The sequence below is a fragment of the Martes martes genome (genome assembly GCF_963455335.1).
Source record: "Martes martes genome assembly, chromosome: 4".
Lineage (NCBI taxonomy): Eukaryota > Metazoa > Chordata > Mammalia > Carnivora > Mustelidae > Martes > Martes martes.
Genome location: NC_137891.1, coordinates 153,854,996 through 153,881,110, shown reverse-complemented (window position 1 = coordinate 153,881,110; position 26,115 = coordinate 153,854,996). Strand labels below are relative to the sequence as shown.

The 26,115-nt window shown below is 34.9% G+C and overlaps 1 protein-coding gene across 2 annotated transcripts in view; it reads right to left on the bottom strand.

Moving 5' to 3' along the window:
- The window catches only part of SPATA6 (spermatogenesis associated 6), a 149,403-nt gene that overhangs the window by 36,092 nt on the left and 87,196 nt on the right, over nucleotides 1-26,115 (bottom strand). Inside the window, exons 10-11 of one of the 2 annotated variants that reach the window (XM_080802565.1) lie at nucleotides 14,475-14,659; nucleotides 10,423-10,474 (exon numbers count right to left, since the gene is read on the bottom strand). In XM_080802565.1, the coding sequence (XP_080658691.1) occupies nucleotides 10,423-10,474; nucleotides 14,475-14,659 (237 nt within the window). Of the gene's footprint in view, nucleotides 1-10,374; nucleotides 10,475-14,474; nucleotides 14,660-26,115 lie in introns of both variants that reach the window. The other variant, XM_080802564.1, reaches the window with a different exon arrangement.

Here is a 26,115-nt window from a genome sequence, read left to right as displayed (position 1 = left end):
TAAGATTATATGTCTTTGCCTATGAGCATCCTTCAAGGAGGACCAACTTATACTTTGATCTGACCTGTGTCCAGAGAGTGTGTTTGAGTGTGCAAATAACAATGTCTATCTCTAGTATGTTAGTATTTATTTCTGTTTCTGAGCATGTATTCTGTTGACGGATCTTATGTTTGCATGTTTCCACATGTTTATGTTTGGGCATTTATATTATCTAACTTATGTGTCTCAGATTGTATTTTTTTGTGTTTATTTCTGTAGAGCTTAGTGGTTAAGATCAGAGAGTAAAAAGGGCACGTGATGTGAGTATATGAGCACTGGGTGTTATATACAACTGATGAATTATTGAACACTACATCTGAAACTAATGATGTATTATATATTGGCTAATTGAATTTAAATGAAAAAAGCAAACAAAAAAAAAACCTCAATAAAAACATGCTGAAATGAAAAAAAGTATTAATCTAGATTCAAACCTTTGTTCCAATCATCTTAAGTATCTACATGACCTTATACAAGCCACTTAACTTTTCTGAGAGTTCATCTTTAAAATAGTACTCCTTAATAGTGATTACTTTATAAAATTATTGCAATGATAAAATGGGAGTAACATATACAGAGTGCCTGGGATGCAGTCAACATTTATGAACAGTTATTATTTCTATGTAATCAATTTGTTTTTTTCTGGAAAAACAATGACATTACTTGTTTATGCTTTCTATTGTTATATTTAATCATATACTGTGCCACACTGTTTTTTTTTACTCTTTTATATTTATTTGCTGGTTTATTAAATAATCATTGGATTATATAAGTTCCCTGTAGGCAGGAAATTTGCTTACATGCAAAAATCTCCAGTGCTGTGCATAGTGCCAGATACAGAGCATGCAGATATTTGGAGGAGAATGTTCAATATATATGAATTAACATAGGCAGAAAAATATGACTAATTTTAATAGCCTGTGTTCAGGCTACTCTTAGTGTAAACCAATTTAAGATACTGAGATTAGTGCCCAGTTTAAGCCAACTGCATTCATGTATGTATGTGTTTGGTGTGTGTGTGCGTGTGCATGTGTGTAGTTTGTTTTTGTTTAAAGGAACAAGGAAGCTGCTTAAACAGTAGTACAAGTGGTGCCAAATTTCTGAGAGAATAGGTGAATTAAAGGTCTGTAAGAGACCTAAAGGTTTGTAAGAGAATAGGTGAATTAAAGGTCTTGTGTGTTCAGCATAGAATAAAATGTTGGGAATCTAGGCTTTGTTCAACTACAGGTCCAGTGCTGGAAGACAGAGAAATCAGTAGGGTTTTGGCAGTCTCACTATGCTAGATGTACAAAATTAAAAACCTGAGAGGTCAAAATCCAATGAGACATGATGGGTACAAAACTGAGCTAACTGTTCCCTTAAGATACTTGCAGAATGTCTGAATCAGTGCAGGGTGAAGGGAAAAAAAGCTAAGCAGAAAGTATTTGAAAAGCAGAAGGGATTTTCTGCTGTGTTGCCTAAGAAGAATTATACATAGTACTCTACGGGAGGAAAGGAGCCTATAATCACATCAGCTCTCCGTTAAAAGCCCAAAGAGCTGAAATTAAGAACTTAGAATGGTTGACCTTGAACAAGGGTTTGAGCTGAGCGGTTCATCCACTTATAATGCAGATTTTTTACAGTACTATAAAAATATTTTCTCTCCCTCATGATTTTCTTAGTAACATTTTCTTTTCTCTAGCTTACTTCATTGTAAGAATACAGCATGTAGTACATACACAAAATGTGTTAATTGACAGTTTTATGTTATTGGTTAGACTTCTGACAACAGTAGTTAAGTTTTGGGGGGTCAAATGTTATATGCAGATTTCTGTGCAAGGAAGTGTGGAGCCTCTAAACTCTGTATTGTTTAAAGGTCAACAGTAGGAGGTGAACCATGAGAGACTATGGACTCTGAAAACAACCTGAGGGTTTTGAAGGGGCGGGGGGGTGGGAGGTTGGGGGAGCAAGGTGGTGGGTATTAAGGAGGGCACGTATTGCATGGAGCACTGGGTGTGGTGCAAAAACAATGAATACTGTTACACTGAAAAGAAATTAAAAAAAAAAAAGGTCAACAGTAGTTTAACTTTTAATTTTTGAATATTTAGACTTACAAAACAGTTGCAAAGAGAAAAAAGTTCTTGTGCACAGGAACTTCACCCTTCACCCATGTTCTCAATATTAACATCTTATATAGCCACAGTTCATTTTGCAAAACAAAGAAATCAACATTAGTACAGTAATTAGCTACATTGCAGATTATACTTGGAGTACACTAGTTTTTCCAGTAATGCACCTCTACTCCAGGATACAATACAGGATACCATGGTGCTTTTAGATCATTTCTCCTCAGTCTCCTCCAATCTGTGACAAGTTTCTGTCCTTCCTTGTCTCTCATGACCTTGATGGTTTGGAAGAGTACCAGTCAGGTATTATGTATAAAGTTTCTTAATTTGATTTTGTCTGATATTTTTTCATGTTTGACTAGAGTTATGGGCTTTGGGAAACAATGTCACAGAGCAGTGCCCTTCATATCACCTGACATCAAGGAACACAGGATGTCAGCATGAGTTATCATTAGTGATGTTAACCTTGACCACTTTGTAAAGGTGGTGTCCGCCAGATTTCTCAAGTTACAATTTCTCCTTTCCATGCTCTATTCAACAGAAACAAATCACTAAGTCTAGCCCACACTGGAGGGAGGAAGAATTAAGCTCTACCTCATGGAAGGGGCCATATCCACAATTATTATTTACAATTCTCCTGTAAGGAAGATGTGTCCATTCTCCTCCTTAGTCATTCATTGTTTCACTTATATCAATATGTACTCATGGACTTTATTTTATTCTTTGGGTTATAATCCAAATATTGCTATTTATTTTGTTGCTCAAATTATTCCAGCAATGGCCATTGGGACTTCAGATTGCCTCCTGTGTTAATATACTCCTGTCCTCCTCACTCCCCCTTCCTTTTTTTTTTTAAAAGAGATTCTTTACTTTCCATACTACAAGATGTTCTTCTGTCCCAATCTGTGTTTTGCTTGCCCCAGCCCCAGAATCAGCTACTGCTTCAAGAGTCCTGGTAACTTTTACTGAATACAGGTATTTAGAAACCAAGATCTGGGAGCTGGGTGTGCTCATTACTACTGGATTGTCATTCCTTTTAGGCCCTTCTGGAGGACAAAAGTAGGAAATATGGATGTGTACTAACCCAAATACACTCATATCTATATTTGAGTCAATCTATCTGTATGCATATTAAAATAAACATGAATTAAACTGTTACTTTAGACACTATTCTAACATCATAGGGTTCACCTTGTTTGTCAAATGTCTTTTCTGACAGTGAAAAACCTGGTTGTATTTATCTATGACTTCTTTACTTATTTGTTCAACTCTCATATAAATGTAAAGTATTTTTAGAATTGCTAATCCATACCCCTGTATGAAACACACTTAGCTATTAGAGCAGGGGTTGGCAAACCTCAACTCCCATGGTAATTCTGGCCCTTTGGTAAGGCCTGTTATGTAAAAGTAATTTTTATCTTTATATTTAAAAAATGGGGGGAAAAGGTTTCATGAAAAAAGCATGAAATTTACATTTTAGTGCATATGGATAAAGTTTACTTGGAACACAGACATACTAATCTGTTTACCTATTGTATATGTCTGCTTTAGTGCTATAACAGCAGAGCTGAGTAGTATGACAGGGACCCTATGGCACAATAAATATTTACTCTTGGGGCAGCTGGGTGGCTCAGTTATTAAGTGTCTGCCTTCAGCTCAGGTCATGATCCTGGGGTCCCGGGGCCCCAGGGTCCCAGGATTGAGTCCCACATTGGGCTCCCCACTCAGCAGGAAGCCTGATTCTCCCTCCCCCACTCCTCCCCTGCTTGTGTTCCCTCTCTCTCTCTATCAAATAAATAAATAAAATCTTAAAAAAAATTACTCTCTGGCTCATTACAGAAATTGTTTGCAAATCCCTGCAAAAGAATATAGTGATTGAATAGTTCTTTTTGTCTTTATCCTCACAGTATCCAACCAAAACCCTATACTCCAAAGTTATTTAGATAAGCTAATTTATAGCTATATCTTGTATTTTTAGTACTTTTAGATTCATTTGGTATAATCTGCATTAAATCCTCAGAAGCCCAAACATCATACTTGATATTTTTTTCTTTTATTTTTCATTCAGTAAAGTTCTCTCTCTCTGATGTACATTTCTGGTAGTTTTGACAAATGTATAAAGTCACATGTCAACAACTTCAGTACCTATCAGCTCCAACACCCTAAAAATCTCTCTGTGAACCTGGTTTCTTTGTAGTCAACCTCTCATGCCTCTCCTATACTTTGCTATTTCAGCAATGTCATATAAATAAAATCATACAATATGTAGCTTTGGAGTTCTAACTTCTTTCATTTAGCAAACTGAATTTAAGACTAACCATGTTGTATAAATTTATAGCTCACATTAAAAAAAAAAGATGTATTATTTTAGAGAGGGGAGAGGGGCAAGCAGAAAGGGAGAGAGGCAATATCAAAAAGATTCCTCACTGAGCACGGAGCCTGATGCAGGGTTTGATCCCATGACCCTGAGGATCATGACCTGAACCAACATCAAGAGTTGGACACTTAACTGATGGTCACCCAGTACCCCTATAGCTCACTCTTTTTCATTGCTGAGTTATAGTCCATTGAATGGCTATACCATTGTTTGACCTTCATTTGTCTTTGAAGAGTATATTGGTTGCATCTAATTTTGGGCAATTACAAATATACTTACTATAAACATTCATGTACAGGTTTTTCTGTGAACATAAGTTTTCAGTTCATTTGGGTAAATACTTAAGAGTAGGATTGCTGGGTTGTATGATAAGTGTATTTAACCTTATACAAAACTGCCAAGCTGTCTTGTGGCTATAACCATTGGGCTTTCCCACCAGCACTGAATGAGAATTCCTATTGCTCCATATCCTTGACAGCATTTACTAACATAAGTTTTTTTGGGGTTTTTGTTTCTGTTTAACAATTCTAGTAGGTAGCAGTGATATATCATTGCCGTTTTAATTTGCATTTCTATAATGATTATTGAGCATCTTTTCATGTTTATGTGGTGAAATTCCTGTTCAGATATATTGCCCATTTTTATTTGGGTTCTTTATTTTCTTGCAATTTAGTTTGAAGAGGAATTTTTTTTTTTAAATTCTGGATAAAAATCCTTAATTATATTTGTGATTTGCAAATATTTTCATCCAGACTATGACTTGTCATTCTATTCTTTTAACATTGTCTTTCATAGATCAAAAATTTTTATTTTTAATCAAATTCACTTTATCAATTTTTTTTATGGATCATGGGTTTGCTGTCATATCTTAAAAGTAATTTACAAATATAAATTAAATAGATTTTTCTACTAAGTTTTAGATCTATGATCTATTTTTAAATGTGCGTTTTTAAAAATCCAGAACCATGCATTGAAAGACAACAAATGCAAAGTCTTTAATTAACTTTGTACTTTTGTCAAAACTCAGTAGACAGTATTGATGTGGGTCTATCTCTGGGGTATCTATTCTATTCCTTTGACATATGTGTCTATTGTTTAGTCAACAACACAATGTCTTCATTGTTATGCTTTATAGTAAGTCTTAAAATTAGGCAGCGGGTCCTCCAACTTTGTTCATTTTCAGAATTGTTTTTGTTTTTTCAATTTCCTTTGCTCCTTCCATATACATTTTAGAATCAGCTTGTCAATTTCTATTAAAAAGTTTGATAGGGTTTTAATTATGATTGCACTGAATCTAGAGATCAAATTGGGGAAAACTGACATCTTCATATGGAGTCCTCCAATCTGCGAACATGGGTGTAGTTCTTCATTTAATTCTATCTTCTTTGCTTCCAACAGCATTTTGTAGTTCTCAGAATGCAAATGCTGCACATATTTTGTTAGAATTATACCTAAGGACTTCAATTTCAGGTGCTACTATAAATGGTGTGGATTTCCTAATCTAAAATTCCAACTATTCATTTCAGATATATAGGGAAAAATTGACTTTCTTCATATTTTGTGACCTTGCTAACCTCACTTATTAGTTCTGGGAGGCTTTCTGGAGATCCTGTGGAATTTTCTGCAAAATCATATCCTCTGCAAATATAAGGTATTTTTCCCTTATTTTCCAACCTGTATCCCTTTTATTTCTTTTTCTTATCTTCCTGCATTGTCTAAAACTCCCAGTATGATGTTAAAGGAATGTTAAGAGAGGGCATCCTTGTTTCTGAATTTGGGGGAAAATATTCAGTCTTTCACCATTAAGTATAAAGTGTTAGCTGTAGGTTTTCAAAGATGGTCTTCATTAGATTGATAAAGTTCCCTTCTACCTCAATTTTACTAAGAATGTTTATCAAGAATAGAGTTTGATTTTGTTAGATACTTGTTCTGTGCTTATTGAAATGACAGACAGAAGAAATATGCTTTTTCTTATTTATACCCATCAGTAAGATGAACTTACATTGCATTTCTAGAAGGAGACCACTTGATTATGATATACTTTCATTTTTATATACTGATGGATTTGATTTGATAGTGTGTTGCTGAGGATTTCTGCATATATGTTCATGAGGGATTCTGGTCTGTATTTTTCTTTTCTTTCAATGTTATTGTCGACTTTGATATTAGAGAAAATACTGATCTCATAAAAGGTTTTCCTTTTACTTTCTGTCTGGTAAGACAGAAATCTTCTTAAAGATTTGGTAGAATTCACCAGAGAAACCATTCAGGTCTGGTGTTTTGTTTTATGTAAGATTCTTAACTTCAAAGTCAATTTCTTTAATAGATATACAACTGTTGAGATTATCAACTTCTTCTTGAGTTAGTTTTGGTACTTTATGTCTTTCAAAAAATTCTTGAAAGTTATGTCTTTCATAAAATTTCAAATAGTTTTAACATCAATATAAACACAAGACAGGATTAGCAGATTAGAGGACATTTCTAACGAAAGTATCCAAATTAGAAAGGAAAAAAAAAAGAATTAAAAATATCTTAAAAAAGCACAAGATACATGTGAGTCTAAAAATCTAAAAAATCTTTTTTTTTAAAGATCTTATTTATTTATTTGACAGACAGAGATCACAAGTAGGGATAGAAGCAGGCAGAGAGAGAGGAGGAAGCAGGCTCCCTGCTGAGCAGAGAGCCCGATGTGGGGCTTGATCCCAGGACCTTGGGATCATAATCTGAGCCGAAGGCAGAGGCTTTAACCCACTGAGCCACCCAGGTGCCCCTAAAAAATCTTCTATAAGTCTAAACATCTAATGTAAGTATAAGTGGGAGTTCCAGAAAAACAGATAATGGGGCATAAGAACTCTTTAAATAAAGAATGGCTACAGGTTTTCCAAAACTTTCTTCAACTTACAAATTGAGGAAGCTCTGAAAACTTAACATAGAATCAATCCAAGAACACCAAATGTAAGGTATATAATAGTAAAATTACTAGACACAAAGTTGAGGAGTAAATCTTAAATACAACAGAGAGGGGAAAAATTCCCATATTACCTCAAAGGTGTAATAGCTTACTTTCTAAGACATACAAAAAAAGCAAGAAAACAATGGAATAGCTTCTTTAAAACACCAAAGAAAATAACTACCAACCAACCAACTACCAATCAACCAACCATTTATTTATATCAAATAAAATCAACCCCCATAAAATTAGAACCAAGATGTTTTCAAACAAAATCAGAATTCATAGCCAGGAGAATATCATAAAAGAAGTATTAAAGGCAGAAGGAAAATGACTGTAGAATCCATATGGGAACATGGAATTGCAGGAAAGAAAGAAGAATAATAGATAGGCTAAATAAGTGACTAATGTGAATAAACATTACTATATAAATAAAATTAATTTCTTGTGTGTTTTATATATGTAGACTTAAAACACATGACAAAAATGTGCAAAAAAGGGGGCAGGTTAAAAAGTGTTAACTATTTTAGGGCCCCATTATAAGGGAGAGGTCAGTGAAAAAATAATTTGTCATGTATACATGTTGAAATCTGTAGAGCAACCAATAACAGAAAAGTTAAAAATAAATAACAAATAAAAAGGAAAGTAAGTTATAAAAAATACTAATCCAAACCAAAGCCACATCAATTTATATAGAAGTTCAAAATTTAATTCTTCAAAAAAACCTTGTGCTAGTCATAAGATATGCACTTCAAATATATTGATAAAAACAAAAAGTGGAAAAATACATACTATGCATAGACTAGCCAAAAGAAAGCCATTGTAACTCTACAAATATCAGATCAAATGTACTGTCACGCAGGAATATTGCTAGAAAGGAAGAGATGAAGAACCTTCATAACAAAAGGTTCATATCACAGTCTGAAATCTGTATCCCACCAATGACACAGCTCCAAATACATAAAATTAACGTGACTAAGAAATCTTGAGGCTTAAACCTTCGTTGCGACTTGATACCTATCTATCATGATACAGAAAAAATAATTTTCATCAGATCATATATTTAAATGGGAAAGAAAGCCTTTAGAGGAAAACATAGGAGAAAGTCTTGAAGTACACAAGATTTCTAAAAATGTTAACAACAAAAAACCATAATGAATTGAATTCATTAGGATTAAGAATTTTATATCAAAGATGGCGTTAAGAGAATAAAAAGGCAAGGCATAGAGTGAGAAAAGACAATTACAAAACATACAATTAAAAATTCATGTCAAGGATCTATATGGAACTCAACAAAAAAACCAAAAGGAGATAATTCAGTACAAAAATTGGCAAATGACTTGAACAAGTACTCACAAAAGACAATAGCCAAAGGCCAATAAGTGTACTCATTAGTCATCAGGAAATAGCAAACTGGAACCATAGTATGATAAGCTACTTCTTACTTACCAAAAGGCCAAAATGAAAACACACACAGGCACATGCACACGTGCACACACACCCCAATCAAGTAACGGTAAGGATGTGGAGCAAGTATAACTCTCACACACAGGTTGTTAAAATCACTTGAAAAATTCTTTGACAGCACCTTCTAAAGCTGCGTGTACACATACCCTATGACTGGGCAATTGTAAATGGGAAGAATACATACACACCCAAATAAGAATACATACATTCCCCAATAAGAAGAATACAATGATACCCAAAGTATGCATAAAATGCTTATAGCAGGTCTATAATAGCCCAAACCAGAAACAACCCAAATGTCCATCAACAGAGGAATAAATAAGTCAGCAGTAGTATTTTCATATAATAAAATACCATATAGCAGCAAAAGTGAAGAACTATTGCTAAATATGTCTGTAGTACAAAGAAGTCTGAATTGTGAGGTCAAAGTGAAACAAGTCAGAGAAAAAAGTAGATACTATAGGATTTCATTTATATAAAGATTAAAACACACAACACTAATCTTGCTATTAAAAGTTAGGAGAATGTTTATCCTTGGAGTGACAGCAGCTGAGAGGCAAGAGGAGAAGTTTCTGCAGAGCTGATATTTTTTTTTTTTCTTGACTTGGTAGATGGTTTACACAGGAGTGTACTGATTTTATTGTAATTCATAAAGTTACTTATGATTTGTGTCTTTTCCATATGTATACTCTACTTTGAAAACAAGCTTAATTTAAAAACAGTACGCATATAGAAACTTAAAACTGTACAAACTTATGGAATGTCACATAATCCAGTCACATCACCAGGACCAAGCCTAGTAGCCAACATGACTGTCATGATAAATGATTGTTTCTTAAACTACTGAATGAAACAAACAAACAAAAATCAAACACAAAGAATACACTAATTATTCCCCAGCTGTCCTTCATAAATGTTTATTTGCCTTACCTCAGAAAATATTCTTATATTAATGTTCTCTATTATTAAACCCAATAAACCTGACCTGCTCTTTTCCTCTTTTAAATTTTTGATTAACACAAAAATCAGTTCAGAAACTGTTTCAGAATAATTATATCTCACCCCACGTCCCCTTGTTCTACAATTTAGAATAAAATCTATTTGTGGGAAATGGAATTTATACTAGGACACAAAACAAGTCTCCACACTTTGAAGGCTATGAAATAATTATTATAAAGTCACTACTTACTGACTATGAGATAATTATTAGTAACATTGTTTAGATTTCAGATGATGTCAAACATTTTGCATAATGACTCAGGTCAAGCAGGAAGTTAGAGACGTTGCCTTTAGCAAAATCCCTGACTTCTGTCAAATGGAGGTTGTATCTTTTTTTCTTCTCTTTCCAGTGATTAACTATTACAAGCTTTAAGCATCTTCACTGGTTTTCTTGCCCAATTAGAAAAGGCCTTCAAGAGAAAACTTTAGAAACTAACATATAAATGTCTTTGATGAGCCTGATGTGATTTCAAGACATTTTTTACCCGGTCATGGATCTCATCGCAGTTTGAAGGTGAACACCAATCAGAATGGAATCTGTGGGCATAAAAAACAAAGGTGACTTGTAGCGAGAGAGAGAGAAAAATAAATCTTTTCAAATGCCAGACACAGAAAGTCATTTTCCCCTTATCCTTGTGTGATAACACAGAAAGATTAAAATGGCATATTTTCTTCATTGACCAATGATGAGAGAGGCAGATGTAAAATCAGGCACTGGTTCTCTGCAGAAGTATTCAGTCTTCATAATATGTGTAATAAGTAGTCTTAATAAAGTTTGGTGTGAATCAGGGAGAGCATACCTATATATCTGACCATTTTAATGATTTCCTTACATAAGTTTTCAGAATTTAACAATAAATAAAGATACAGATGTTCAGATTAGAACAATAATTCCATGTATAGTGCCTTTAAAATTAGTTCTTATTTTCCAGTAATTTAATCCCACTCTCTTAAATTATGTGGGAAAAATTCCTTTCTGTATACAGAAAAATAAAACTAGTTTTATGAAATGAAGGAAAATGTTTAAATAGATGAAAATATTTAGAATCCAAACATGTTCTTACTCTCTCAGAATACAGAGGAACATAAAAAATCGAATAATCCCCTCTCAGCACAGATATCACTCCCCTAGTCTCTCCTGTGTGTGTGTGTGTGTGTGTGTGTGTGTGTTTTAAGTGAATACTGAAAAATAGGAAAGGAAAATGTGGCTTTTATTAAAATCTGAATTTTGGAATTACAGAAGAAATAAAGCAACTATTCTTCTTTCTAATGTCCTTCCCAAACTCAAAACTGGCATTAGTTTAACTAAGCTAGTTTATATTTACCTTATACAAGGAATAATGAATATGTATATCTCCAGGTCCACCTGATTATAATTCATCTATATCAAATGTTATCGATAATTCCTTCATAAAGGAATGGGTACTAAAATGTTAAGTGCTTACATCTTTGCCTTTTTTTCTCCTAGCTTGTTCTTGCAAAGTTATAAATTTATATGTTTATACAAAGTATGAACTATTAAGCAGGAAAAATGATTTATATAATCTGCTTCAAAGAATGCCATCAATAATGGATGATCAACTATATCTACATTTTAATATCCTACATTTGTAAAAGGAAGTGTTACCGCATCTACACAAATATATTGTCTGACTTTGTTATTTGCTACACGTGTAACCCATTTTGAAAACCTGAGATCCAAATATGCAGTTCCAAGAGGATCCCTTCAGTATACTATTCGAGGATCCACTAGTCTGTGCTGTGGTATAAGAAATGACTACCTAACTATATTTAACTTCATTTACAAAATTCAAAACCGTAAGCATGATTAAAAGTAATATCAGCTTCTTTTTAATTAGATTTGTTAGTATTTCTAAGTCTGATTTTAGTAATAACTCCACAGCCTAATACAAATGATAAGCTATAATATTAATATTTATACTTGGAGGAGAACACTGCTTCTGAAACGTAACACTTATAATAAAAATTGCAATCATTTTATGTGTTAACTCTATTGGAGATTTTTTTTAAATGGGCTTAAAGCAAAAAGCACCTTCACTATAAATAAAGAAATTAATTTACTTACAGTCACTAATAGAGTTTTTGAAAGTCTGTTTATTCACATACACGATTAAGGAGTCAACATTTTACAGTAATCTTAGAGGAAAACTTATTTCATCTTAATGAATAATTACCCAGATAATCTCCTATAGCTATATATTCTGTCACACTCCTAATTTTGCTGGGGACGTACAATCTACACTTACATCAGCCTAAATTGTTTACTGATTCCACTGGATTTTATAAACACCCTGTAAGTATACTGCTCAGTGACCTAAAAAGCCATAACAGAGAACATCTTATATTTAAAGGTGTGGTACTGTGTGTGCTAAAAGGGATGAAATGTTTTTCTTCCTAGTAATATGTCCTACAGACATTTTAATTTCTTTGATAACTAAATCTGAATCTTTTTTAGAACATACACTCAAAGTAGAGGTGTTCTACTTTAGTGAAAGTAAAAAAGTTTATCCATCCTAAGGCATACCCCAATATAAATTTATTAACTTATTTAGATGAATTTAAAACTAAAATGTCATTATATTCTTTTATTTTAGAAGCACCTCGACCTTCCTCAAGTGATAGGTGAAATGGTCATGTTTAAGATTAGAGCTATTCATTTCCTTCTAGAAAAGAACTATATCTACTACCAACCATCAGGATAAATGTGTAAATGCCACTCATTACTAGAAGCCATCACCTCCACTGGAATATGAAAAAGGGACAGTTGACTTTAGCTCACCTCAGTGAAGAATTTTTGAGTATAGCCTCAAAGAAGAATTTATCAAATTGGGAAGACAGGCTTCCAAAGCTGGGACAAAATTACAGATAAGGATAAAATAACATGGGACTAAAATTCGTATTGTACTACAGTGGTAGACAACTGGAGAACTGTGCAAAATAGAAAAATAAAACAATGTTTATAAAAACATATCCAAGGAGATACAAGTAAAAAATTTCTTGAAAATCTACAGAGATGGCAAAGAACATAATGAATAAAATCACAAGTGCTTAATTCTAAAAGTACAGAAAAAGAGAGTAGCACTGACCACACATCTGAACAGACATGGAAATTAAAGAAAGTCCCCTGACAACTGAGACACAAGTTACCAGACTTCAGCAGGAAAATCTCTCTTCAGAAGTCTCTCTTGAACTTTAAAGCCTACAGAAACATAAATACGTATCTCTCTCTGTAAATACAGAGATACATCTTTTAATCTATCTGTCCTATCTATGAACTCCATGATCCCTCAGGCAGGATTCTATTGGCCTCGAAGCAACATTAATCAAAATTCCCCATCTCAGGGTTAGGGTCTCCAGCAGACTCCCATACATCCATCTGAATGCTTACAGGGCAAATGAGGAAAACAGACAAATCTATCTCTTCCGAACTGATACACTCTTGCTCAGATCATCAGTTTTGAGATGAACTTTTTGACAGACTATACATTTAGTTTAAATTTTGTCAATTATGTCCAACAGTTGTAATAAGCCGTACAAATTTAGTGTGTTACATTAGCTTTTTTATACCATCTGTAAAGATAGATTTTATTTCCATTTGTTGATAGCATTTCTCTTAGGTGTTCAAATTTCTATAAAATTTTTTAACTATCTAGGGTACTTTTTTTTTTAAATTTATGACAACTGTTTTCTATGTTATTATTAGTGAGTGAGGCAAGGAATTTCCAATTTGAATTTAACAATGACAAAAACTGATAAAGAGGAATTATTTCTTTCACATTCAATTGTAACAAGTGTCTAACTTTGGTTGCCCAAGGTTTTTTAGAGGGACGGCTGGAATCTTTACATGGTTAAGATTCCCTGGGGAAGGGTTATTTGAGGAAATCAGGTACCGTATACCAATAATATATGGCATCATCATTACCACTAAAAGGAAAGTATAACCTATGCTATTTTTATGCATTAGCCATATTCATATGTTAAATCCCTATGAATCTCTTGAAAACAAACCAACATGTGCTATTTTTTACTTTCATGAATTACAGTATTTAAAGATTTTATTTATTTATTTATTTGAGAGAGAGAGAGAGAGAGAGGGAGAGAGACGGCATGAGAGGGGAGAGGTCAGAGGGAGAAGCAGACTCCCTGCCAAGCAGGGAGCCCTATGTGGTACTTGATCCTGGGACTCCAGGATCATGACCTGAGCCGAAGGCAGTCACTTAACCAACTGAGCCATCCAGGCGCCCCTGAATTACAGTATTTAATTAGGGTTTAAGTGACTCTAATTAATAAACTTACCAATAATTAATAAACTTACTTCAAGAGGACTGGGTTGGGGAGGAGTATCTAGTACCATATAATATGTAATATGTCATGTTCTAAACAAAAATTAAGCCCTTTAATAAAAGATCAAATTATACTTATATGAATAATCATTTCACATACATAATTGCTGCCTTGTCTTTTCTAATGATAATTATTCAAAAAAATTAGTACAGAAAGAGAGACTAAGCATTACCTTTCCCTGAGAGAAGCTCGATTTAACACAGGGCTTGGAGAATGCTTTGGCATCGTTGAGGGTGCTGAATGGACGAGTAAGGTCCTTGCTGAATTCTGGGGCTTGCTACATGACCGTGAGCTTAAGTACTCATCACACCTTTCCAAAGACTCATCAAAGTCTCTCCCATGGGGTGTCCTGATAACCTGTTTAAAAAATATTTGTATATACACAATAAATGTGGTAATATTATATATACACAACCTGAGAACATTTGTAAGAGTTAAAAAAAAAAGTATAATGCCGTAGCTATACTTGAAGGTAAATTTCAGAATGTAGCAGTCATCATTATCATTGTAAGATTAAATACTGAATATATCTGGATTGTTCATTCTACATGTCTAAAATTTATAAAACCTTATCAATTCCAAGGGCCTTTGAGTAGTAGTGGGGTAAAGGTAGGGGTGTACATATAAAACAAAGGACAATACACAGAAACTAATTATAGCCCAGTTTAGCTATGAGGTCAATCAGAACAGAATTCTACCCTAATACTCATACATTGATTCATCTGTTCTGGGGACAAATGAATAAATCAGGACAGAAAAATTAATAAATTCCTACCCTTATTATGTGGAACTTCGATTCTAGTAAAATTTACATTCTACTAAGAATGTAGTTTTAAAAACACACACATACCAAGATAAATAAGTAAAATATATAGCATGTCTAAGGATGGTAAGTAGCATGAGAGGAAATTAAGCAGGAAAGGGGATAAGAAGTGCTGATGGGTGGTGTGGGAGGGGTATGGAAGGAAGGAGCAGCAATTTTAAATAGGATAATCAATGGGGACCTCACAGAGAAAGAGAATGTCTTAGTAAAGATCTAAGGAGTAAAGGCCTGAAGACCTTAGTAAAAAACATAAGACCTAAGTCATGGGGACATCTATAGGAAGATCATTCCGAAAGAGAGAAAAAAAAAAATGTTAAGACCTTGTGAGGTGGGGTGGAGAGCATGGCCTGGTATATTAGAAATAGCAAAGAAACCAACAAGACTGAACTAAATAGTAGGCAATGAAGTTAAAAAGGTAGATTTAAAGGATTTAGGTTTCTATGCTGTGACTGTTTTTTTTTTTGTTTTGTTTTGTTTTTTTTTTTAAATGAGATCTCCCTGTCTACTGTGTTAAGAACTGTCTATAGAGGGGCCAAGGGCAGAGGCAGGGAAATCAGCTTGGAAATGATTACAATAAAATATGGAAAAGGATGTTGGAGGTGAAATGTGATCAGACTCAAAAGGCATTTGAAAGATAGAACCAACAGGATTTGCTGATGGACTGGATGTCAAAGATAACACCAGTCTTTCAGCCTAATCAACCTGAAGAGTTGAGTTTGTATGATTTAGTTATACCCTTCCAACTGGAAGGATGGAAGGATGTTAGGAGTCTGTCTTTTGGACATGTTGAGCTTCATATATTAATTTATTAATCACACAACACAGAAGAGTAGAATTCAGGAGAAGAGTCCAGGATAAAAATACAAATCATATTTAAAGACAGGGAACTGGATGCTATCACCAAGGAAGAGAGCATAAATAGAAAGAAGAAAACATCTGAAGACAGAGTCGTGGGAAAACTCTGAGAGGCTGAGAAGATAAGAAGGAAATATGAGACTAAGGAGTGACCAGGGAAGAAGGGGAAGAAACAGGAGAATGTGTTGTCAGTTGAGAGAAAGCATTTCAAGTAAGGGGAGTAACTGAGTTAAATACCTCTGATAAATCAAATTAGAAAAGACTGCAAACAGACCTTTGTTTTTTTAGCAACTGGAAGGTCATCAGCAAGAGTAGCACTGATGGAGTGATGGAAGTGATAATCTGGAGTTGAGTTCAAGAGAGAATGAGAGAGGGGAACTGCATTCACTTAATAAACATCTAACCTCTAGCCACTATTTTAAGTATTGGGACAATGGCATTGAACACAACAAAGTCCCTGCCTTTATGAGTCAATGTTCTAGAAGTATTATTTTGTAAATATCTGACCTTAAAGGAGGTCAATTTGATCTTTAGGAAAGTCAACTAATCTTTCACAGACTCATTTCCCTCATATGTAAAATAGGGTTAATAATAGCTATCTTATAGATCATCTACAATTTAAAGTATTTTATAGAATGCCTAGGTATATGAATTAGTTATGCAATAAATATAAGTCCTTTATTATTGAACTACCAGTCCAATACAACTTTTGCTTCAACACCACCACAATTTTCACTGCTTTCCAGAATTATAGCAACATATGATGAGTCAGCAGTGAGCTGAATCAAGCTTTCATCCTAGAACAAAATAGCATGTAATTCAAATGGCTCAGTTACAGTCCCAAATAACTGATGAAGAAATATATGATGTAGACTGAATAAAAAATCGAAAATTGTTCCACTGTTAGCTGTTCACAGAGATAAAGTAAAAGCACAGTGAAATGTCAAAAAAAAAAAGATCAAAGAGATCCATGGTCAACAAATGTTAAGAGTATATATAAGAGAGACAGGAAAGAAAGAAAAAGTGCTGTAATGCTGTTTCTAGAGTTATATCCAAAAATGAGCTCCTTGGCTTATGCTAGAGAGATTGTGTTCTCTTTGTTAGTTTCTTTTTTTAAAAGATTTTACTTATATATTTGAGAGAGAGAGTGTGTGCATGCTGTAACTCAATATTATTCAACATTTATTAAGTATATTTTATGTAAAAAGTACTGAACAAGGTAGGAGACACAGATAAATACACAATATATTTTTGATAAAAATAAACATCACAGACAAAACCTCAAAGAAATTACAATCCATGATGGCAGACATGAACAAACAAGTACTGATAAAACAAAGAGGAAAGAAATTAGAACTATAGAGGTATATAATAAGTAACTGTGCAATGGAATCACAGCCAAGATGTAGTCTTTGCATGGAATTAGAGTAAATATTTGTACTGTAATGTTTTATATCTACATGGAGGACCGAAATGTATAATGAGGGGGTGAGTCTTTGATAAGAATCCATTTCAAACTTTCAGTCTTAAACCTTAGCTTAAGAAACATTTCCATAGCTCTTAAGAATTTTCTATAGGTTACTTATTCACTTCAGAAATCAAATGGAATATTAATGTCTTTGGCTCATTACAGAAGAGTTCCTTTCCTGGATGATTCCTCAAGAACACTGGCTTACAGTCCAAAGACTTGGGTTCAAATCCCTGCCTGACCAGGTCATTTCCTCTCCAAGTTTTTCCTTATCTATAAACCAGGTAAATAATCTCCCAGGTTTGCCACAAAAATGTGGTAAGACTAGTGAAAGCAGAGGGTGTAGCTCATGAGACAGAATAATATTTGTGTCCTCTGTTTATAGCAATCTTCATGTTTCAGTATAAAGGTTTTTTTTTTTACATTTATGGAAATTATCCTTTAAATGCCGAGACCTCAAATATGTAACAACTTCAAGAATGCAAATGTTAAAATGTATCAAGATAAAAAATTTAGTATTTTTGACCCAATCTAAAACTGTTGTAAGTAGAAAAGCTTCATATATAAAATTAATTTTAATTTCATAAATGTAATGATGGAAATGACACACTTTTCAAACCTGTGATATATAAAGGTCTGGTTATACTATACTCATGAAATGAGATTCCTGTAAAGTTGTTTACATGATAATCTGATAAGTTAAATCATATTAATGGCCATAACATTTTATATATATATATATATATATATACACACACATATATATATATATGTTTTAAAGATTTTATTTATTTATTTGACAGAGAGATTGAGAGAGAGCACAAGTAGGAAGAGTGACAGGCAGAAGGAGAGGGAGATGCAGGCTCTCCGCTGAGCAGGGAGCCCGATGTGGGACTCGATACCAGGACCCTGAGATCATGACCTAAGCTGAAGGCAGAGGCTTAACCAACTGAGTCACCCAGGCGCCCCATAACACATTATATTTATAGGAACTTCAAGATCCAATTAATAGAAGGAAGAATTAACTACTAAGTATAATGGGAAACAGGAAATTCACCTATCCATCAAGTATCTGTTGAAAGCTTACTTAGTGCCTGGTACTCAACAACATGCCCTAAAACTTCTCCTTTGTTGTGGGGCATAAAATTTAAGAAATAAATAAACATAATTCTAATGGAATTAGCTGGGAAGTAGTTGAGAATAAGGAGTGCAGGAAAGAAGTTCAGTATAGGTACTGCTTTGATGATCAGAAAGTACAGTTCTCATCCAAAGAGAGAGAAGCAGGGGCACCTGGTGGCACAGTCAGTTAGGCTCCAACTTTTGGTTTCAGGTCGTGATCTCAGGGTCATGAGATCAAGCCCCACATCAGGCTCCGCACTCAGTGGGGAGCCTGCTTGGGATCCTATCTCTCCTTCTCCACCAGCTCCTCTCTCTGCTTGTGCTCCCTCACAAATAAATAAATTCTTAAAAAAAACAAAAGAAGAAGAAGACAGAAGCAGATATTGTTAACTAAGAGCAGTTTCTCAGTTTTGCCAAGAAAATTCCTTAGTGAATCCTATTTTAAGTAAGTAACCAATTCCTATCTTACCTAGTTTAAAAATCCATACGCTCAACTATCTAGTTTGGTTTTCGAAAGATGTACTTCCTTTACACTGGAGGATTTAGAAGAAATTCTAAAATAATGCAATGAAAGTGATAAGTCATTCCTTAAATAGATCAATCCTTGTGTGTATGTGTGTGTGTGTGTCCCTTCTTAGACCACTGTTCTATGCATTTATATAAATAACTTGTTTCATCCCCACAACAGTCTTATGGGGTAGATATTTTTATCCTCTGTACTTCATAGCAGAGGAAACTGAAGCAAAGTAGAATAGCTACCAAGTAAGGGGATCTCAGGCCAGTGGCATATGAGAGACCTATGGCAAATCTCCCAAGTGGAAAACTCCCAGAGTCCAAACCCCTCAGGATGCCTAAAAGGAAGGTCTCACAGAAGATGGCCTCACAATCTGATTTACTAACAACCTAAAATATAGAGCTCAGGAACAAACTGTTCTCAAAGAAGAAAGACATCTCCAATTAATTTTATGATGCAATCATAATAATGCTACCAAATCAATAATGGATAGCAGAAGGGTAATTACAGAGCACCCTCACTAGAAACCATCTATGGAAAAAATGTTAAATAAAATATTAAAAAATTAAATGTAGTAACATTAAAGAAAAAGAACATAATATGACCAAACTGGGTTTACTCAAAGTATACAAGGATAGGCTAATATTAGAAAATCTATTAATCAACTCAATAGATGCTGCAAAAAAGGCGTTTGAGAATATTCAACATCCATTTATAATTAAAAAAACATTCTTTGCAAACAGGGAATTTCAAAAGGAATTTTGTTAACTTGTTAAAGGATATTTAACAAAAATCTACTGCAAATAACATTCAAAGGTGTGAAACCTTAGACATGATCCTATCAAAGACAGGATCAAGACAAGAAGGCACACTGTATTAGGCTATGTTGCAGTAGCAAATTAAGTTTGAAAATCGGTAGCTTAACATAATAAAGGTTCATTTTCCCCTGTGCTTTACAGTAATAGAGGTTAGCAAGAGAAATTACACTTCACAAAACTGTCCAAGGACTGTTTTGATGAGACACAGTGAACAACTTATGGCTGTATGACCTAGAACATGAGGCCTCATTGTCACTGCAATGAGAGAGAGTTCATACCAATTCATTTACGCTTCACCCTGGAAGGGATCCACATAATTTTCCTTCATAGCCCAGATAGAGTAGGCCTTATATACCTGAAAGAGGGCTTGAAAAGATGGAAGAGGACATGAATAACAAATAAGCAATAACTGTCTCTGCCACATCCACTATTATCACTCTTATTGAACATTGTATTGAAGATTCTAGTCAGTTAAGACAAAGAAATAATTTGAATAGCAGAAATAAAATTCATTATTTGCAGATAACAGTTTCTTCTATTAAAAAATCCAAGAATATCTATGATAAGAATGTTATACAAAAATCAACTTCAAACCTACATATCAATAAAACACAAAAAGGTAATTTTACATAAAAGACTCTTTACAGTAGGAACCAAAACTATAAGGTTTCTAGGAATAGATCTAACAAAAAATGTGCAACACAGTGATGGCAAAGCATTTATAACTTTAGTGAGACACGCGAGAACTGAGACCACCTGCATTCATATGACATTACTATCAGAACAAAGAAATGAGGCCCACTTACCTGAACATGACTTGACCATGAATTTAAGGAAATTCTTTCCCATGAAAATAATGTTACAAACCAGTAAATAACCATTGTTTCCTTCAGGACATTCCCATAAATCATTTACCTGAATATGAATAGCAGTCTGCTCAATTATCAATCAACTCCCTTCTCGAAACAATAGATTCTTTTTTTTTTTAAAAGATTTTATTTATTTATTTGCCAGAGAGAGAGAGAGAGAGAGAGAGTGAGCACAGGCAGACAGAGTGGCAGAGGGAGAAGCAGGCTCCCTGCGGAGCAAGGAGCCCGATGTGGGACTCGATCCCCGGACGCCGGGATCATGACCTGAGCTGAAGGCAGCCGCTTAACCAACTGAGCCACCCAGGCATCCCGAAACAATAGATTCTTAATCTGGGCAAACAATACCCTTTTCAGGACAGATCACTGAAATGGACAAATCCTTCCTTATCAAATAAATTATTTACTTGTCAAGACTTGCTTTAAGACCCCAATCTTTGTGTCCATTAATCCTAAACTTTTATATCACAAACTTTGTCAATTAGATTTCCTCAGTAAAAGTCCTACCTTGAAACACTGGAGTTCAGACCCCAAAACCCTGTAAGTATCTGCCCTTAACCTTCCCCTTTCAGAGATACTACTCCAACTGTTGAGGTGATAGCTTTCCCCGACTGCATTATGTCACAAACCCAGTTTTGCTTTATATCAACAGACTATTCAGTTATTGTGGTGGGCTTCTGGTGAGTTGGCAGTAGACAATCCTAGAAGCCCATTAAGATATTATATATATACTCTTGCTACCACAGTGAAGACCTTCAATATAGAAACTTTATTTTTCTGAGACTTCTCGAGCTTCCCTCCTGGGAGTTTCTCTGACTACATAGTGAGGTGAGTGAATCTTGGTGTTGAGTATGGGCTCCGACTTCCTTTTGCTCAACTTCCCAAATGCTTGCTTTGTCTTCTAGGAATGCAGAACCCTTTAGTAATCTTTTCATTACGTGATCAAGTCTGAAAACTCATATGCCCAGTGGAAGTCTGTCTTTCATTAACACTACTTATATGTCTCTATCTTTGTCACTTCTTTTTGGGAGTCTATAAGAGGAAGGTCATGGGAAAATGAACAAAACATTAAGCTACTAAATCCATCCTCCAGTCAGGCCCATGGGTGAATAGGCTCTGATACTCTTACCACATCACAATCCTTATAGTAAAAACTCTGTCCTGTGTCACTTGTCAAAATATCATGAAAACTTCTTCAGTTTTTTTTTTCTTGTTTTCTCTATGGGAAAACATACCTTTAGGAGAAATTTCTCCCAAACCTTCCATCTTCCTAGAACTATAGATGTGTCAGGTCTCCCATTGGAGACAACAAGGGGCTGGAGACACAAAGTATGCAAGCAAACCACTGGCCAATATTGCCAGACTCGTGTGTTTGCTTCACTTTAGGTCTGTAGCCTCTCCAAGTTAGATTCAAGCTGTTTCTGTGTATTTACACTATAATTTTTAACCATACAGTTACTGTTCTAAGCACCATAATTTCAGCAATGTCTCTGCAAAGAAATCCTTCTGCTACCAGGATGGCAAGCCTGGCAAGATACAGCATTGCTGCAGACTGACAATTGCTCTTTACCGTCTAGTTCTTCCTTTTCCAAGTATCCCATTTTCTCAGCTATCCTGTTCCTACTCTAACAGAATATATTAGAAATGGGGTTCAGGTAGGGTGGGAATATGAGAGAGGGGAAAGAGAATGTCAATTCACAGGTCACCCAATGCAGATCTGATGGACTGGCCCTCCATCACCCAAAGATCCTGGCCTTCAAGCTAGACTCAAGTGATTGCATGGAAGCTTTTTTTTTTTTTTTTTTAAGGTTTTATTTATTTATTTGAGAGAGAGAGTGAGAGGGGGAGAGAGCACGACAGGGGAGAGGTCAGAGGGAGAAGCAAACTCCCTCCTGAGCAGGGAGCCTGATGCGGGACTTGATCTTCGGACTCCAGGATCATGACCTGAGCCGAAGGCAGTTGCTTAACCAACCAAGCCACCCAGGCGTCCCTGCATGGAACTTTGAGTGGTCTTTCTTGAGGAGGACATGAGTATGTTCTATGTGAGGGAAGAAAGTATGCAGAGATATTTTGTGTCCAGAGGCGCAGACTGTCAGATATGGTTAGCTGTCCCCTAAAATTTGTGTTCCCTTTTATGTGGTATAAGATGAATGGGATCAGCGGCCTAACCAGGATTTCTACTTGCTGGCCACTCTTCCTCCTGTGCTTCTAGATATGGCCATGTGACCAGTTCTTGTCAATGGAATATAAGATGTGACTTAGGTCACAGCCAGGCTTTTAAGAAATAGATGCACTGTGTTGTTGATGACAAATACATTTATATTTTGTTAAGATACTGAAATAGTAAAGTTTCAGAACATCTAGCATTACATTGAATGAGTTAAAATCCAGAAGTAGAAATACAGACATGACCTGGAAAAGGATAGTGATGACATTATGGGAACAGTATGTAAGTTCAGGAGCAGTAGGAACAACTAAGTTGTAGGGAATAAAAAATTCAAGCAGAAAACTCTGACCTTGATGTGTTATTTATTCATAAATTCACACATTATGTAAGTGTACACCAGATACCTATATGCCTGATAGCAAGTGAGGATAAAATGAACAAAACATCTCACTTACTTTCAGGGGTTTAGGAAGACACATTAAATCCATATTCTTCCAAGTCCAAGAGGCACCCAGTGTAATAAGGCGATGCTTAGGCATTCGAGGATGCTAACAGTGATGTAAGGCTACTCGAAATCAACCATATATTCCACATGTATATCATAATTTTGCCTAAAGCCAGGTCTGCTTCTCCACTTCCACTAAGGTGGTTTCCTATCCCTTTCAAAGAAATATAAGAACTCTCCGGCTTGAGAGTTCTCATAAAATTCATTTTCCCCAAATAGTTTAGAAGTAATGGATAAAGAAGTGGAAGCAATGTTCATTTGAATGTCTAGCAATAAAAAGAAGGAGAGGAAGCCTGGGTGGCTCAGTGGGTTAAATCTTCTGCTCTCTGTTCAGGTCATGATCCAAGGGTCCTGGGATCGAACCCCACATCGGGCTCTCTGCTTAGCGGGGAGCCTGCTTCCCCCTCTCTCTCTGCCTGCCTCTCTGCCTACTTGTGATTTCCATCTGTCAAATAAATAAATAAAATCTAAAAAAAAAAAAAAGAAGGAGAAAGAGAGGATGATAAAGATAGGGCGATGCAGACTGAGAGGTATGTTCTTTTTCAGGAGCTCTGCAGAATTTGTTTTCTGTCATTTAAGATGGGAATAAAAATTATTGTTCAATTATAAGGCTACATGTAATCAGTGATATCCATATGAAAAGCTTTAAAACTGGAACCCATTATATACATTTAAGTTGATTTTTATTATTATGTTTGTGGTCAAAAGAGATGGAGCCAATAAATAAATAAATGCAAAGAAGGTGTTAACATTATTAAGAAGGCAAAGTAGAAGGAAAAAGAAAGTGGAAATTAACAGAAAGGAGGATAATTCCACCCACAACTGACTGACATTTTCTCTGACAAAGTAGAATAAGACATTATGTATGGAAAATGAGAAGGAGAAGAAGTAGAACTTAGGTTGGACTGTGTGCTACAGAATCAACAAGAGAACAAAATGATCAACAGCCCTGAAGGCCAGTTTGAAGCTAGAAAGGATATCTTTATAAAGACCCAGGTAAAATGGGTTCTATTAATCTTTCCAGAAATACTCTGTTATTAGATGTATATCCATTCATTTACTCATATGCTGATTACACATGGCATCATTGATTTTTCAACCTTCACTCCCAAAGTCCCTGCAACGGACTGAATTGTGTCTCTGTAAAATTCGTATGTTGAAGTCCTAACTCCCACCTGACTGCATTTGGAGTAAGGATTTAAGGTTAAATGAGGTCTTTTGGGTGAGGTCCTAATCTGAAAGGGTTAATGTTCTTAGATACCAGAGCTTGCACTCTCGTGCACTCCTGTCTCTCTGCCATGTAGGACATGGTGAAAAGGCAGCTGTCTGCAAGCTAGGAAGAAAACTGTCACCAGGTACCAAACTGGCTGGCACCCTGATCTTGTACTTCATAGCCTCCAGAATTGTGATAAAATAAATTTCTCTTGTTTAAATCACCCAGTCTATGATATATATTATGGTAGCCCAAACTAAGACAGTCCTCATTTAAAAACAAATATTTTGTATTGCCTTCATTTATATCTTGAAATGAAATGTATTAAAAATCAACAAATTGTCTTAACTGTAGTATAAGGAGAAATTAATGGAACATGACCTAAATACATAAATGCTCAAGCATGACTATTCTAGAAAACATAATGGATGCTTACACTCACTCACATAAATAGTTTGGAGTTTTAAAATGTAAGAATATCATAAGCCATTCCATACAAGAAAACCAGGAAAATAAATGAGCTGCCCTATACTTCATCACAGTGTAATACTACACCATATATCTTTAACAAAACAAAGTATAAGCTTTATAATATACTTGTATTCCTATAATATGTATCTCAAAACAATGTAAAGGTACCCGTGTTTTATGTAGAGTTAGAATTGTTCTAATAATTATGAACATGTTTTTCACCTCCATTATGGTTGGTGAGACAGCTGAAAGCCATGTGGGACATAAGAATTCCTCACCGTTTGGTATTGTCCCACTATTACAGAATATCTAGCATCCCTGATTATTAAATATCAAGAGTAATTCCCCTAAATTACTGTAATAATGGTACCTGTTAATATCTAAAATGCCACCTTGACAGTGGTACAATCTCCACTGAGAACCCATATATTAAATGAATGCCTACGAAACAGGCATATTGGAACTACATTGGAGAGAAGGAGTCAATGATTCGGGGGAGTAATGGTAGAAGTGAAAAGAATACAAGCATTTATGAGAACAGTTGGGTTATAAGGCTTCCAAGGTAAAGAGAGTTACTTGTAGAAATCCTAGTGTTCTATTCCCTGAATATTTATTAGCCAGCTACTATGTGCCTATAAGAACCTTTATTCTTTCCATAGAGAAGATAGCAGTGTTCAATGCTATATATGCATTTCAATGAAAATCTACCCCTTGAATATAAAAATAATCCTGTGAGTTTACTTACCACCTACTGCCTTAACAAGGATAGTATGAATGATCAACTTCACTCTAACCCTAAAAGTGAAGAATCCAGAGATGACAGTGGGAGAGAATTAAAGTTCAGTTCTTTCAAAGAATTCATGTGGGAAAGAAGATTGTAAATATATATACCTATCTTTAAATGGACCAGCCAATATAGAGCTGGATTATAGTCACTTTAATAAGATAAAGATTAGTAGCCTATAAACTTTATCCCTGTCTCTCCATTCTGTAT